Below are 15000 nucleotides of genomic sequence, written 5' to 3' on the forward strand. Positions count from 1 at the left end.
AACCTCTCCCTCAACGTGATCAAGACAAAGAAGATGATTGTGTACTACAGGAAAAAGAGGACCGAGCACGCCCCCATTCTCATCAACGGGGCTGCAGTGGAGCAGGTTCTACAGCTTCAAGTACCTTGGTGTCCACATCGCCAACAAACTAACATGGTCCAAGCACACCTTGACAGTCGTGAAGCGGGCACGACAAAACCTATTCCCCCTCAGGAGACTGAAAAGATTTGGCATGGGTCCTCAGATCCTCAAAAGGTTCTACAGCTGCACCATCGAGAGCATCCTAACTGGTTGCATCACTACCTGGTGTGGCAACTGCTCGGCCTCAGACCGCAAGGCACTACAGAGGCCCAATACATCACTGGGGCCAAGCTTCCTGCCATCCAGGACCTCTATACCAGTCGGTGTCAGAGGAAGGCCCTAAAAATTGTCAAAGACTCCAGCCACCCTAGTCATAAACTGTTCTCTCTGCTACCACACATCAAGAGGTACCGGAGCGCCAAGTCTAGGTCCAAGAGGCTTCTAAACAGCTTCTACCCCCAAGCCATAAGACTCCTGAACATGTAGTCAAAAGGCTACCCAAACTATTTGCATTGTCCCGCCCCGCCCCCCCTCCCCTCTCCACACCACTGCCACTCTCTGTTGTCATCTATGCATAGTCACTTTAATAAACTAAACCTACACGTACAGTTGAAGTCAGAAGTTTACATACACTTAGGTTGGAGTCATTAAAACTCGTTTTTCAACCACTCCACAAATTTCTTGTTAACAAACTATAGTTTTGGCAAGTCGGTTAGGACATCTACTTTGTGCATGACACAAGTATTTTTACAACAATTGTTTACAGACAGATTATTTCACTTATAATTCACTGTATCACAATTCCAGTGGGTCAGAAGTTTACATACACTAAGTTGACTGTGCCTTTAAACAGCTTGGAAAATTCCAGAAAATTATGTCATGGCTTTAGAAGCTTCTGATAGGCTGATTGACATAATTTGAGTCAATTGGAGGTGTACCTGTGGATGTATTTCAAGGCCTATCTATCTTCAAACTCAGTGCCTCTTTGCTTGACATGATGGGGAAATCAAAAGAAATCAGCCAAGACCTCAGAAAAAAAATTGTAGACCTCCACATATCTGGTTCATCCTTGGGAGCAATTTCCAAACGCCTGAATGTACCAAGTTCATCTGTATAAACAACAGTACGGAAGTATAAACACCATGGGACCACGCAGCCGTCACACCGCTCAGGAAGGAGACGCGTTCTGTCTCCTAGAGATGAACGTACTTTGGTGTGAAAAGTGCAAATCAATCCCAGAACAACAGCAAAGGACCTTGTGAAGATGCTGGAGGAACCGGGTACAAAATTATCTATATCCACAGTAAAACGAGTCCTATATCGACATAACCTGAAAGGCCACTCAGCAAGGATGAAGCCACTGCTCCAAAACCGCCATAAACAAGCCAGACTACGGTTTGCAACTGCACATGGGGACAAAGATCGTACTTTTTGGAGAAATGTCCTCTGGTCTGATGAATCAAAAATAGAACTGTTTGGCCATAATGACCATTGTTATGTTTGGAGGAAAAAGGGGGAGGCTTGCAAGCCGAAGAACACCATCCCAACCGTGAAGCACGGGTGTGGCAGCATCATGTTGTGGGGGTGCTTTGCTGCAGAAGGGACTGGTGCACTTCACAAAATAGATGGCTTCATGAGGAAGGAAGGAAAATTATGTGGATATATTGAAGCAACATCTCAAGACATCAGTCAGGAAGTTAAAGCTTGGTCGCAAATGGGTCTTCCAAATGGACAATGACCCCAAGCATACTTCCAAAGTTGTGGCAAAATGGCTTAAGGACAACAAAGTCAAGGTATTGGAGTGGCCATCACAAAGCCCTGACCTCAATCCTATAGAAAATTTGTGGGCAGAACTGAAAGTGTGTGCGAGCAAGGAGGCCTACAAACCTGACTCAGTTACACCAGCTCTGTCAGGAGGAATGGGCCAGAATTCACCCAACTTATTGTTGGAAGCTTGTGGAAGGCTACCCGAAACGTTTGACCAAGTTAAACAATTTAAAGGCAATGTTACCAAATACTAATTGAGTGTATGTAAACTTCTGAACCACTGGGAATGTGATGAAAGGAATAAAAGCTGAAATAAATCATTATATCTACTATTATTCTGACATTTCACATTCTTAAAATAAAGTGGTGATCCTAACTGACCTAAGATAGGGAATTTTTACGAGGATTAAATGTCAGGAATTTTGAAAAACTGAGTTTAAATGTTTTTGGCTAAGGTGTATGTAAACTTCCAACTTCAACTCTACATATTACCTCAACTAACCGGTGCCCCCGCACATTGACTCTGTACCGGCACCCCTTATATATATTGTTATTTTTCACTGTTGCTCTTTAATTACTTGTTACTTCTATCTCTTATTTTTATCCATATCTTTTGAAACTGCACTGTTGGTTAGGGGCTCGTAAGTAAGTATTTCACTGTAAGGTCTACCTGTTGTATTTCGGCGCATGTGACTAATAAAAGTTGATTTGATTTGATCCTGTACTCCTATTTTTCCCAAAGCATACATTGTAGAAAAACCCCCACCTCAAACTTATATCTCAAACAGACCATTTAAAAAATGCTTGCTATTTCCTCAGAGAGTGATGTCAGGTAACGCTTTATTTGAATAGTCCCAAGTAGATGGTTTTGTAGATGTTCAATGACTGTCAACAACATTGCAACTAAGTATCCATTACCCTGACACTAACATTACCCTGACACTAACATTACCCTGACACTAACATTACCCTGACACTAACATTACCCTGACACTAACATTACCCTGACACTAACATTACCCTGACACTAACATTACCCTGACACTAACATTACCCTGACACTAACATTACCCTGACACTAACATTACCCTGACACTAACATTACCCTGACACTAACATTACCCTGACACTAACATTACCCTGACACTAACATTACCCTGACACTAACATTACCCTGACACTAACATTACCCTGACACTAACATTACCCTGACACTAACATTACCCTGACACTAACATTACCCTGACACTAACATTACCCTGACACTAACATTACCCTGACACTAACATTACCCTGACACTAACATTACCCTGACACTAACATTACCCTGACACTAACATTACCCTGACACTAACATTACCCTGACACTAACATTACCCTGACACTAACATTACCCTGACACTAACATTACCCTGACACTAACATTACCCTGACACTAACATTACCCTGACACTAACATTACCCTGACACTAACATTACCCTGACACTAACATTACCCTGACACTAACATTACCCTGACACTAACATTACCCTGACACTAACATTACCCTGACACTAACATTACCCTGACACTAACATTACCCTGACACTAACATTACCCTGACACTAACATTACCCTGACACTAACATTACCCTGACACTAACAGTATATGGCTGATACACCTTAACTGCTGCTAAATGTTACCTAGCCCGCAAGACCTATCCTGATCCACCGTTGTGCTCTCGTTTTGTTCCACTGAATCCGTGTAGCGAAACAGAACGTGAGCTCGCGAGATCAAGATGGTCGTACAAGGCTACTCCAGAGCTAGATTAGCAATAAGTCCATCTATGAATCCACATACTTCCTGGAAAGAAGCTTGGACTTGATGAAAAAGAGATGAATAAGGAGATGAATGAGGTATTGTTTTGTTCACCTTCATCCTGAAGAAGGTGATGCTGGTCAGTAGGTCTACAGTGGACTTGAGGTCCTGCAGCCTCTCAGGGCTACTGGCTGGGAAGTTATTCTACAAAACACACAGAAACACCATTACAAACACACAGAAACACCATTACAAAGACAAACACACCATTACAAACACACAGAAACACCATTACAAAGACAAACACACCATTACAAACACACAGAAACACCATTACAAACACACAGAAACACCATTACAAAGACAAACACACCATTACAAACACACAGAAACACCATTACAAACACACAGAAACACCATTACAAACACACAGAAACACCATTACAAAGACAAACACACCATTACAAACACACAAAAACACCATTACAAAGACAAAAACACCATTACAAAGACAGAAACACCATTACAAAGACAAAAAAATTATTACAAAGACAGAAAAACCATTACAAAGACAGAAACACCATTACAAAGACAAAAAAATTATTACAAAGACAGAAACACCATTACAAACACAGAAACACCATTACAAACACAGAAACACACTAAAATATACTTTAAAAGAGTATAGAAACGAAGAAACACTGTTTGGAACAGAGATATGTTCTTGAAAGATAGGTTCAGATATCACAAGACTGGTCAAATAAACATGGCTTGTTGAAGGTCTATGTAACTTAGAATGTCATTTTTATAAAACAGAATATAACACAATGACTTCCACATAAAACAGAATATAACACAATGACTTCCACATAAAACAGAATATAACACAATGACTTCCATTTATAAAACAGAATATAACACAATGACTTCCACATAAAACAGAATATAACACAATGACTTCCATTTATAAAACAGAATATAACACAATGACTTCCACATAAAACAGAATATAACACAATGACTTCCACATAAAACAGAATATAACACAATGACTTCCATTTATAAAACAGAATATAACACAATGACTTCCATTTATAAAACAGATTATAACACAGTGTTTGACACAAAGTCTCTCAATATCCTTAACATATATATATATAAAATGAGAAATCGTAAACGGTAAAGAAAATAGTTGTTTAGAAAGGTCAAAGTTGACATTACCCGGTACATGGATAGGTCAATCCTCAGGGAGTTGTGGAGCTGATCTAGGAGTTTCACAAACCTGTCCTTCTACCCACACACACACGGGACACACACATGGGGCACACACACGGGGCACACACACGGGACACACACACGGGACACACACACGGGACACACACACGGGACACACACACGGGGCACACACACGGGGCACACACACGGGACACAGACATGGGACACACACACGGGACACACACACGGGACACACACACGGGACACACACACGGGGCACACACACGGGACACACACACGGGGCACACACACGGGACACAGACATGGGACACACACACGGGACACACACATGGGACACACACACGGGGCACACACACGGGACACAGACATGGGACACACACACGGGGCACACACACGGGACACAGACATGGGACACACACACGGGACACACACATGGGACACACACACGGGACACACACATGGGACACACACACGGGACAAGATAAAACAGGGTTAAAAATGTTATTTCCGGTCCAGCTAAATGCTTTATTTGTATTTGTTGAGAAATGGTATGTCAACGCAGGACAGGATCTAGCACGGTGAGTCTGATTGGGCAGTTGGGGATGTACATTTGGCCACTGTTTGAAAATAGGGGTCAGAGGCTGTATATGGACAGAGGGCCCTCAGGACAATGTCCCGGTTCTGAAATTCAATTATCTACACAGTTCAACATATCATATCTAGGATGGTCTTTCTAATTGGTCCATATACTGTAGATAGAAAAGTCAAATAATACCTTCAATTAAAAGCTCAACCTAAAACATGAGGGGAATAAACCAATGAACTCACTCCAAAGTTGGATGCGGCGAAGCGGTCTGATGCTGAGACGTTATTGGTGGACTGGGTGGTGTGGGCGTAGTAAGCATTGATGTTGGCCAGCAGGGTACTCATCACCGCGGGCACGCCCGGGCACATGTACTTAGACGACAGGCAGGCAAAGTGGCTGTGGACACACAAAATACAATAATTACAGTATATTCATATTAACTAGGACTAATAGGTATGAACTAATGCTGCCTGGTGTTTATGTTTGTTCATCAGCTACTGTTTTGTAAGTTTTCATTGTCATTTGTCTGTCCAGTGTAGTTTGTAAAGGGAAAGTGGGATACCTAGTCAGTTGTACAAATGAATGCCTTCAACTGATATGTGTCTTCTGCATTTAACCCAACTCCTCTGAATCAGAGAGGTGCAGGGAGCTGCCTTAATCGTCATCCATGTCTTCAGTGCCCAGGGAATAGTGGGTTAACTGTCTTGTTCAGAGTGACAGATTTGTACTTTGTCAGCTCAGGGATTCAATCCAGCAACCTTTCAGTTACTGACCCAATGCTCTAACCACTAGGCTATCTGCCTACATATACTCTGGGTGGGTCTAATCCTGAATGCTGATTGGTTAAAAGCGCATTCCAAGTTACCACCGACTAAATCTATGACGTTAAAATGCCTATTTACTCTGTTCCATCTGACTGGACAATCCACTGTCTCATCAGCCCAGCCAGGCGTCTCGGGCCTAACAACACCTGTGCCAATATATCCTCCAAACACCGGCTTCTCGGCCATTATCACTTAAAAATACACTGAATATACAAAATATGAAGCTCTTTCCATGACATAGACTGACCAGGTGAATCCAGGTTAAAGATATGATCCCTTATTGATGTCGCTTGTTAAATCCACTTTAAGGGGTGTGGACGGGTTAAAGAAGGATTTTTAAGCCTTGAGACAATTGAGACATGGATTGTGTGAGCCAAAGTGCCTTTGAACGGGGTATGGTAGTAGGGCCAGGCACACCGGTTTGTGTCAAGAACTGCAAGCTGCTGGGTTTTTCACCCTCAATAGTTTCCCGTGTGAATCAAGAATGGTCCACCAACCAAAGGACATCCAGCCAACTTGACACAACTGTGGGAAGCACTTTCGACACCTTGTAAAGTCCATGCCACGGCGAATTGAGGCTGTTCTGAGAGCAAGAGGGGATGCAACTCAATATTAGGAAGGTGTTCCTAATGTTTGGTACACTCAGTGTAGTCTCAAGTGTACCACATTCTGTATGGTGCTACATGTTATCACAGAACAGAAAGTCTGAGCGGACACACTGGGTGATGGTAAATAATACTGGTTCAAGCCAGAGACATACATTCATAGATACGTCTCTGGTTGAAGCCGATGACCAAACTCTCTGTATGTGTTCTGTATGGTGATGGTACTGACGTCATAGCCTGGTAGATGGACTCCACTCCGTAGCGCATGGCGAACTCATCCACGATCTCCTGGGGAGTCTCCTCGAAGTACACCTTCCACGCGTCGTCTCCTTTAGCATCAGGGATCTTCACCACACCACTGTTCTGCACCTCTGTAGTGTACTGGAACAGGTGCTACACACACAGAGGGAAAAGGCTGTTAAAGGTGTGTAGGGTTGCAAATGGAGGAAATATTACAGGACATTTTTTAAGTTTACCAGTAAACAGTAAACAAGTTTTTATTTTTTGTTTTATAAGATTACATCTAGTGGCCTTTTGCAGTAGGTCGGATTATCACAGGTGTCTGTAATTATCTCTGGCCCTAAAAAATATATATAAAATAATCAAATAAGATGATTAAAAAAATATATATATACACTGCTCAAAAAAATAAAGGGAACACTTAAACAACACAATGTAACTCCAAGTCAATCACACTTCTGTGAAATCAAACTGTCCACTTAGGAAGCAACACTGATTGACAATACATTTCACATGCTGTTGTGCAAATGGAATAGACAAAAGGTGGAAATTATAGGCAATTAGCAAGACACCCCCAAAAAAGGAGTGATTCTGCAGGTGGTGACCACAGACCACTTCTCAGTTCCTATGCTTCCTGGCTGATGTTTTGGTCACTTTTGAATGCTGGCGGTGCTCTCACTCTAGTGGTAGCATGAGACGGAGTCTACAACCCACACAAGTGGCTCAGGTAGTGCAGTTCATCCAGGATGGCACATCAATGCGAGCTGTGGCAAAAAGGTTTGCTGTGTCTGTCAGCGTAGTGTCCAGAGCATGGAGGCGCTACCAGGAGACAGGCCAGTACATCAGGAGACGTGGTAGAGGCCGTAGGAGGGCAACAACCCAGCAGCAGGACCGCTACCTCCGCCTTTGTGCAAGGAGGTGCACTGCCAGCGCCCTGCAAAATGACCTCCAGCAGGCCACAAATGTGCATGTGTCTGCTCAAACGGTCAGAAACAGACTCCATGAGGGTGGTATGAGGGCCCGACGTCCACAGGTGGGGGTTGTGCTTACAGCCCAACACCGTGCAGGACGTTTGGCATTTGCCAGAGAACACCAAGATTGGCAAATTCGCCACTGGCGCCCTGTGCTCTTCACAGATGAAAGCAGGTTCACACTGAGCACATGAGCACATGTGACCGACGTGACAGAGTCTGGAGACGCCGTGGAGAACGTTCTGCTGCCTGCAACATCCTCCAGCATGACCGGTTTGGCGATGGGTCAGTCATGGTGTGGGGTGGCATTTCTTTGTGGGGCCGCACAGCCCTCCATGTGCTTGCCAGAGGTAGCCTGACTGCCATTAGGTACCGAGATGAGATCCTCAGACCCCTTGTGAGACCATATGCTGACACATGCACATTTGTGGCCTGCTGGAGGTCATTTTGCAGGGCGCTGGCAGTGCACCTCCTTGCACAAAGGCGGAGGTAGCGGTCCTGCTGCTGGGTTGTTGCCCTCCTACGGCCTCTACCACGTCTCCTGATGTACTGGCCTGTCTCCTGGTAGCGCCTCCATGCTCTGGACACTACGGTGACAGACACAGCAAACCTTTTTGCCACAGCTCACATTGATGTGCCATCCTGGATGAACTGCACTACCTGAGCCACTTGTGTGGGTTGTAGACTCCGTCTCATGCTACCACTAGAGTGAGAGCACCGCCAGCATTCAAAAGTGACCAAAACATCAGCCAGGAAGCATAGGAACTGAGAAGTGGTCTGTGGTCACCACCTGCAGAATCACTCCTTTTTTGGGGGTGTCTTGCTAATTGCCTATAATTTCCACCTTTTGTCTATTCCATTTGCACAACAGCATGTGAAATGTATTGTCAATCAGTGTTGCTTCCTAAGTGGACAGTTTGATTTCACAGAAGTGTGATTGACTTGGAGTTACATTGTGTTGTCTAAGTGTTCCCTTTATTTTTTTGAGCAGTGTATAAAACATTATCCTAAATATAAACCATCAACTTAGTGAATACCATTGGTGTTTAAAGTAAGTGTCCAGTGTTTCCAGATTTCTATGAAACATGACCTGTAATAAATTACAATAGTGAAATCGTTTTGGTAATTAAGTATGTTAAAAAGCAGCTTTTTGAATGGTGTGGCGCACCCCAACCACAGAATGTTGTGGGCGTACACCGGTCATTAAAAACAACTCCTTTTGAACACGGCCTGTGTGGCATTGATATGAGTCAAAAATATTCATTCTAGTGTCAAAATGGACTACAACGTGTCAATAGGATCATTTTGGTCATAAAGTCAGTCTCTTCCAAAACTGAGATTTATGAGATGATAGGAAAACATGTTATGTCGTGGAATGAAGGACACCGTAACAGAACGAAACCCATCATGACAGAACGAAGGATACCATGACAGAATGAAGGACACCGTAATGGAACGAAGGACACCGTGAAACAGAATGAAGGGCATCGTGACAGTTTTCCTTGGGTTTATTTCAAATCTGACTATATGCCCACAGCTGGCAGGACCTAATTAATCATCAATTCGGAATGCAGCTTAACCCGACCAGATCGTAATGCCCATTATCAATTTAGTTTGACATTCGATATCCCTATGGGGCTAGTTAGGGACCATCAGTAAATTACACAATGTACATGGGACAATATTTTACAATGTCAATAGCTCCAACTGTCAATGACTTAAAAACCTAAAATCAGCTATAAATTGTAAAAAATCATATACAAATATTGAAAGCTGTCATGGCCGTCGAATGAAGAGGACCAAAGCGCAGCATGGTGAGCGTACATATTCCTCTTATTAGGTGATGACGCCGACAAAACAATAAACAATACAAAAAAACGACCATGAAGCTTAAGGGCTATGTGCCACAAACAAAGTTAACTTCCCACACTGAAAGGAGGGAAAAGGGCTACCTAAGTATGGTTCCCAATCAGAGACAACGATAGACAGCTGTCCCTGATTGAGAACCATACCCGGCCAAAACATAGAAATAGAAAATCAAAGAAAACAAAAACATAGAATGCCAAATCACACCCTGACCAAACCAAATAGAGACATAAAAAGGCTCTCTAAGGTCAGGGCGTGACAAAAGCATTTCATGAGACAACTAAAAGATGTGTAACAAAAAAAACATTTTGTCCCATTTACATTGTGTAATTTATTGACTAATTTATTAACTAGCCACGGAGATAGGCGATCCAAAGTCAAACCAATTTTGCCACAGTCGCGCACCAGCCGGCTGAAGCTAATTGACAAAAGGAGTTGCCTAGCACTAGCTAGCCTAGGCGACTTCAAGACACAAGACCTGGTTAGACCGTTTCAAGTTATCTAGAAGGGTGAGTGACTGTAATGGTGCCCTGTTTTGGCAGAGTGAAAATACAAACGCTTCCCACATGTGAACACACACACAAGAGACACCCACATGAAACCACACCCCCAAGACATCTCTCATTTGGCTTCAGTCATGGCCGCTGCATTTCGTAACGATTAATATGAAAAAGGAGGCCAAATTAGGAAGTCCAGCCCCCCCAAAATATTCATGCGAGTAGACTGCTGATTGGCCAGCTCAGCCAATGAGCCAACATTACATCAGGTTCTTTCAGGAAATAGCAAGCATTTTTTAAACGGACTGTTTGAGATGACTGTTTGAGGTGGGATTTTTGATGTGCTTTTTCTCCAATTTATGTTATGGCCATGTGTTAACAGAATAATAACTTTTAAAAGTTAGATTTTGACTGGACAGTTAGTTTAATATGAATGTTTCAGCAGGAAATCTCCTTTATATTTTTACACACTTATTTATTTTAATATGTCTTTGTTGTAAATGGTTTTGGCCAAACTGGTGGCAGCTGAGTACATTTTTCATGAATTAAGCTATTTTCTCTTGAACCAGATGGTTTATCCACTAGGACAATATGGACACAGATATACCCCCCAAAAATATATGAAGAAAATAAATCTACTATAAATTACCAAAGTTACCATAGATTACCTTTTAATTACAGAAATGATTGAAGATTCCTGTAACTTTGGTAAATTACCGGTAACTTTGCAACCCTAGGTGTGTGTGTGTGTGTGTGTGTGTGTGTGTGTGTGTGTGTGTGTGTGTGTGTGTGTGTGTGTGTGTGTGTGTGTGTGTGTGTGTGTGTGTGTGTGTGTGTGTGTGTGTGTGTGCGCCTGCGTGCATGCATGTGTGTGTGAAAGTGTACTTAGTGTGTGAAGCGAGGTATGGTCTGGTCAGTCTTACCTCATGTAGACAGGTGTACTGGACATGGTAGGGAGCCACAGTCTCCTCTCCTTTGATCTCTACACTGATGTGCATCCGGATGGCTCCAGACACAGCCGACTTGTCTGTTCTCTTGTCTGTCAGAGGTCACCAACACACTCACATCAACATGTCTGTTCTCTTGTCTGTCAGAGGACACCAACACACTCACATCAACATGTCTGTTCTCTTGTCTGTCAGAGGACACCAACACACTCACATCAACATGTCTGTTCTCTTGTCTGTCAGAGGACACCAACACACTCACATCAACATGTCTGTTCTCTTGTCTGTCAGAGGACACCAACACACTCACATCAACATGTCTGTTCTCTTGTCTGTCAGAGGACACCAACACACTCACATCAACATGTCTGTTCTCTTGTCTGTCAGAGGACACCAACACACTCACATCAACATGTCTGTTCTCTTGTCTGTCAGAGGACACCAACACACTCACTTGTCTTCCTTCCTGTTCATCTCCTTTCCCACAACTCCCTCACCTCCTGACTCCCCCCTTCTCATCACTCACCCAGGTTGTACCAGACGTCCATCTCTCCGCTGAGCGTGCGGACCTCGATGATGGTCTGACCCAGGAAGTCATCTGACTCCCGTTTGAACTTCTGTTTCACCCTGGACTTGATGTCATCGTCCTCATCCCACACGCGTACCTTAATGCGGTCCGACGAGTTGTGGCATTCACTATGAGATGAAGAAATCATGTCAGATGTAACCGGGCCCTAACCCATGTCATAGACTGTTCCCTCTGCTACCATACGGCAAGCGGTACCGATGCACCAAGTCTGGAACCAGCAGGACCCTGAACAGCCATAAGGCTGCTAAATGGTTTGTTAAATAGTTAACCAAATAGCTACCTGGACTATCTGCATTGACCCCTTTTGTACTAACTCTTTTGACTCATCACATACGCTGCTGCCACCATTTATTATCTATCCTGTTGCCTAGTCACTATAACCCTACATATATGTACATATCTACCTCAATGACCTCGTACCTCTGCACATGGACTCGGTACTGGTACCCCTTGTATATAGTCAAGTTATCATGGACTCGGTACTGGTACCCCTTGTATATAGTCAAGTTATCATGGACTCGGTACTGGTACCCCTTGTATATAGTCAAGTTATCATGGACTCGGTACTGGTACCTCTTGTATATAGTCAAGTTATCATGGACTCAGTACTGGTACCCCTTGTATATAGTCAAGTTATCATGGACTCTGTACTGGTACCCCTTGTATATAGTCAAGTTATCGTGGACTCTGTACTGGTACCCCTTGTATATAGTCAAGTTATCATGGACTCGGTACTGGTACCCCTTGTATATAGTCAAGTTATCATGGACTCGGTACTGGTACCCCTTGTATATAGTCAAGTTATCATGGATTCGGTACTGGTACCCCTTGTATATAGTCAAGTTATCATGGACTCGGTACTGGTACCCCTTGTATATAGTCAAGTTATCATGGACTCGGTACTGGTACCCCTTGTATATAGTCAAGTTATCATGGACTCGGTACTGGTACCCCTTGTATATAGTCAAGTTATCATGGACTCGGTACTGGTACCCCTTGTATATAGTCAAGTTATCATGGACTCGGTACTGGTACCCCTTGTATATAGTCAAGTTATCATGGACTCGGTACTGGTACCCCTTGTATATAGTCAAGTTATCATGGACTCGGTACTGGTACCCCTTGTATATAGTCAAGTTATTGTTAATCATTGTCTATTTATTCCTAGTGTTATTATGTTTCTATTATTTATGTTTTTCTCTGCGTTGTTGGGAAGGGCACATAAGTAAGAAATTCACTGTTAGTCTACACCTGTTTTTATGAAGCATGTGACAAATACAATTTGATTTAATGATTTGAACCACACACACCCACGCACGCAGACAGACAGAAACACACACTCGCTATACTCACAAGTGGAAGTTCTCCTCCCAGACAGGGTTGAGGTTGCCGTAGATAGTCTTGGTCCTCTTCTTGGTCTTGCCCACCTGAACTGTGACGTAGGGGTCACTGGAACCAGTCTTGTCCTTGGCCTGGAGGCCCTGGGCACACTGCACTGAGAGAGGCACAAAGTCACACCATTAGACCTTGGGCATACGTCACACAGAGAGTATTAACTAAATGGTTGTTTCAGCTCCCGTACTTGAATACACATAAAATCACTTCGTATAAGAGCATCTGCTAAAGTACTCAAATACAAACATGTAAAATATAATTTCTACTCCGGTTGGCAAAGGTGAGTCTACTGATGTGAAGTTCCAACTGCCAGACAGTAACTAACACCCCCTCCAATTTGAACCTTAATCCAAACCCCACCAAACCTAATCTCAATCTTAATCTTAATCCCAATCCTAGTCCTATTTATACCAGTCATGCTGATCATGGCCGACCACTTGGACGTCCCATCAAGCACGCTCTGTTTGATCTGCTTCATCTGCGTGGCGTGCGTAGCCTTGACGACGGTAAACACTTCCTGGATGAGCTCGAAGATTTCCGGTTTGTTCCTCTCTCTGATCTTCATCCTGTCCTTTAGAACCATGATGATGTTCTGGGTTCTGTCCTCTGCCCCGTGCTTAGAACTCTTCTCCGCTGCCCCTGGAAACGAGAGCGGTGGGTGAAGAGGGAGTGAGGAGAGAGAAAGAACAGAGAGAGAAAGAAAGGAGTGTACTCAGAGGGAAGAGAGAGAAGGACAGAGTGGAGAGAGAAGGAGAGAGAGAAGGAGAGGGAAAGAGAAAGAGAGAGAGGGTATACAGTAAATATAGAATAGGAGAGAGAGGGAGGGAAGAGGCAGTGACCTTCAAATGAAAGACTCCTAAGAAATACTTGGGAATGGGTGATAGGAGATACAGAGACTGTAAATCAGTGGAGGGTTAGGCTAAAAGCCCATCTTGGGGAATGTGAATTAGAGGAAGTAAAAGGATGAAGAGAAGTCCAGGAGTGAGAGAGGAGAGACGCAGGGGGATGACAGCACATTACTCAGGAGATACATTGGAAAGGAAGAGGGTGAAGAACGAGAGGGAGGAGAGTAATGGGATGTCAATCGAAAAAGGTCAAGCAAGAGGGGAAATGAGAGGGAGTTTTTATGGGTGTATATATGTGTGAGTATATGTGTGTGTGTGTGTGTGTGTATATGTGTGTGTGTGTGTGTGTGTGTATATATGTGTGTGTGTGTGTGTGTGTGTGTGTGTAGAGAGTGTTAGACGTGTGCATGTTTGTGTGTGTGTGTGTGTGTGTGTGTGTGTGTGTGTGTGTGTGTGTGTGTGTGTGTGTGTGTGTGTGTGTGTGTGTGTGTGTGTGTTAGGGCCGGGACGACATCAGAATGACGATAATCATTAGTATCGTGGCCAGGAAACAAAGCAGGAAGTGGATTTAACTTGTTTAGGAAAACTTAATGTTGAAACAAACATCATTATGATGTCATCCAGAGTCACATGTGTTTATTTTCCTAGCTATAGCACACAACATTTTACATACAGCAGCTTTTTAAAGGACCTGCTTCGTGTTTTCATTTTTGCCATGGAAATAAAAATATTGCGACACTGGTATCATCACA

At 43.4% G+C, this 15000-nt stretch overlaps 1 protein-coding gene across 1 annotated transcript in view; it reads right to left on the reverse strand.

Annotated features, from left to right (window-relative positions):
- Positions 1–15000, reverse strand: part of LOC139550325 (protein unc-13 homolog A-like) — a 112506-nt gene that overhangs the window by 24245 nt on the left and 73261 nt on the right. Inside the window, exons 17-24 of the mRNA XM_071361154.1 lie at positions 13815–14042; positions 13362–13503; positions 11946–12115; positions 11396–11511; positions 7128–7291; positions 5712–5865; positions 4869–4937; positions 3762–3851 (exon numbers count right to left, since the gene is read on the reverse strand). Of these exons, the coding sequence (XP_071217255.1) occupies positions 3762–3851; positions 4869–4937; positions 5712–5865; positions 7128–7291; positions 11396–11511; positions 11946–12115; positions 13362–13503; positions 13815–14042 (1133 nt within the window). The remainder of the gene's footprint in view (positions 1–3761; positions 3852–4868; positions 4938–5711; positions 5866–7127; positions 7292–11395; positions 11512–11945; positions 12116–13361; positions 13504–13814; positions 14043–15000) is intronic.

The sequence above is a fragment of the Salvelinus alpinus genome, chromosome 23, assembly GCF_045679555.1.
Source record: "Salvelinus alpinus chromosome 23, SLU_Salpinus.1, whole genome shotgun sequence".
Classification (NCBI taxonomy): Eukaryota; Metazoa; Chordata; class Actinopteri; order Salmoniformes; family Salmonidae; genus Salvelinus; species Salvelinus alpinus.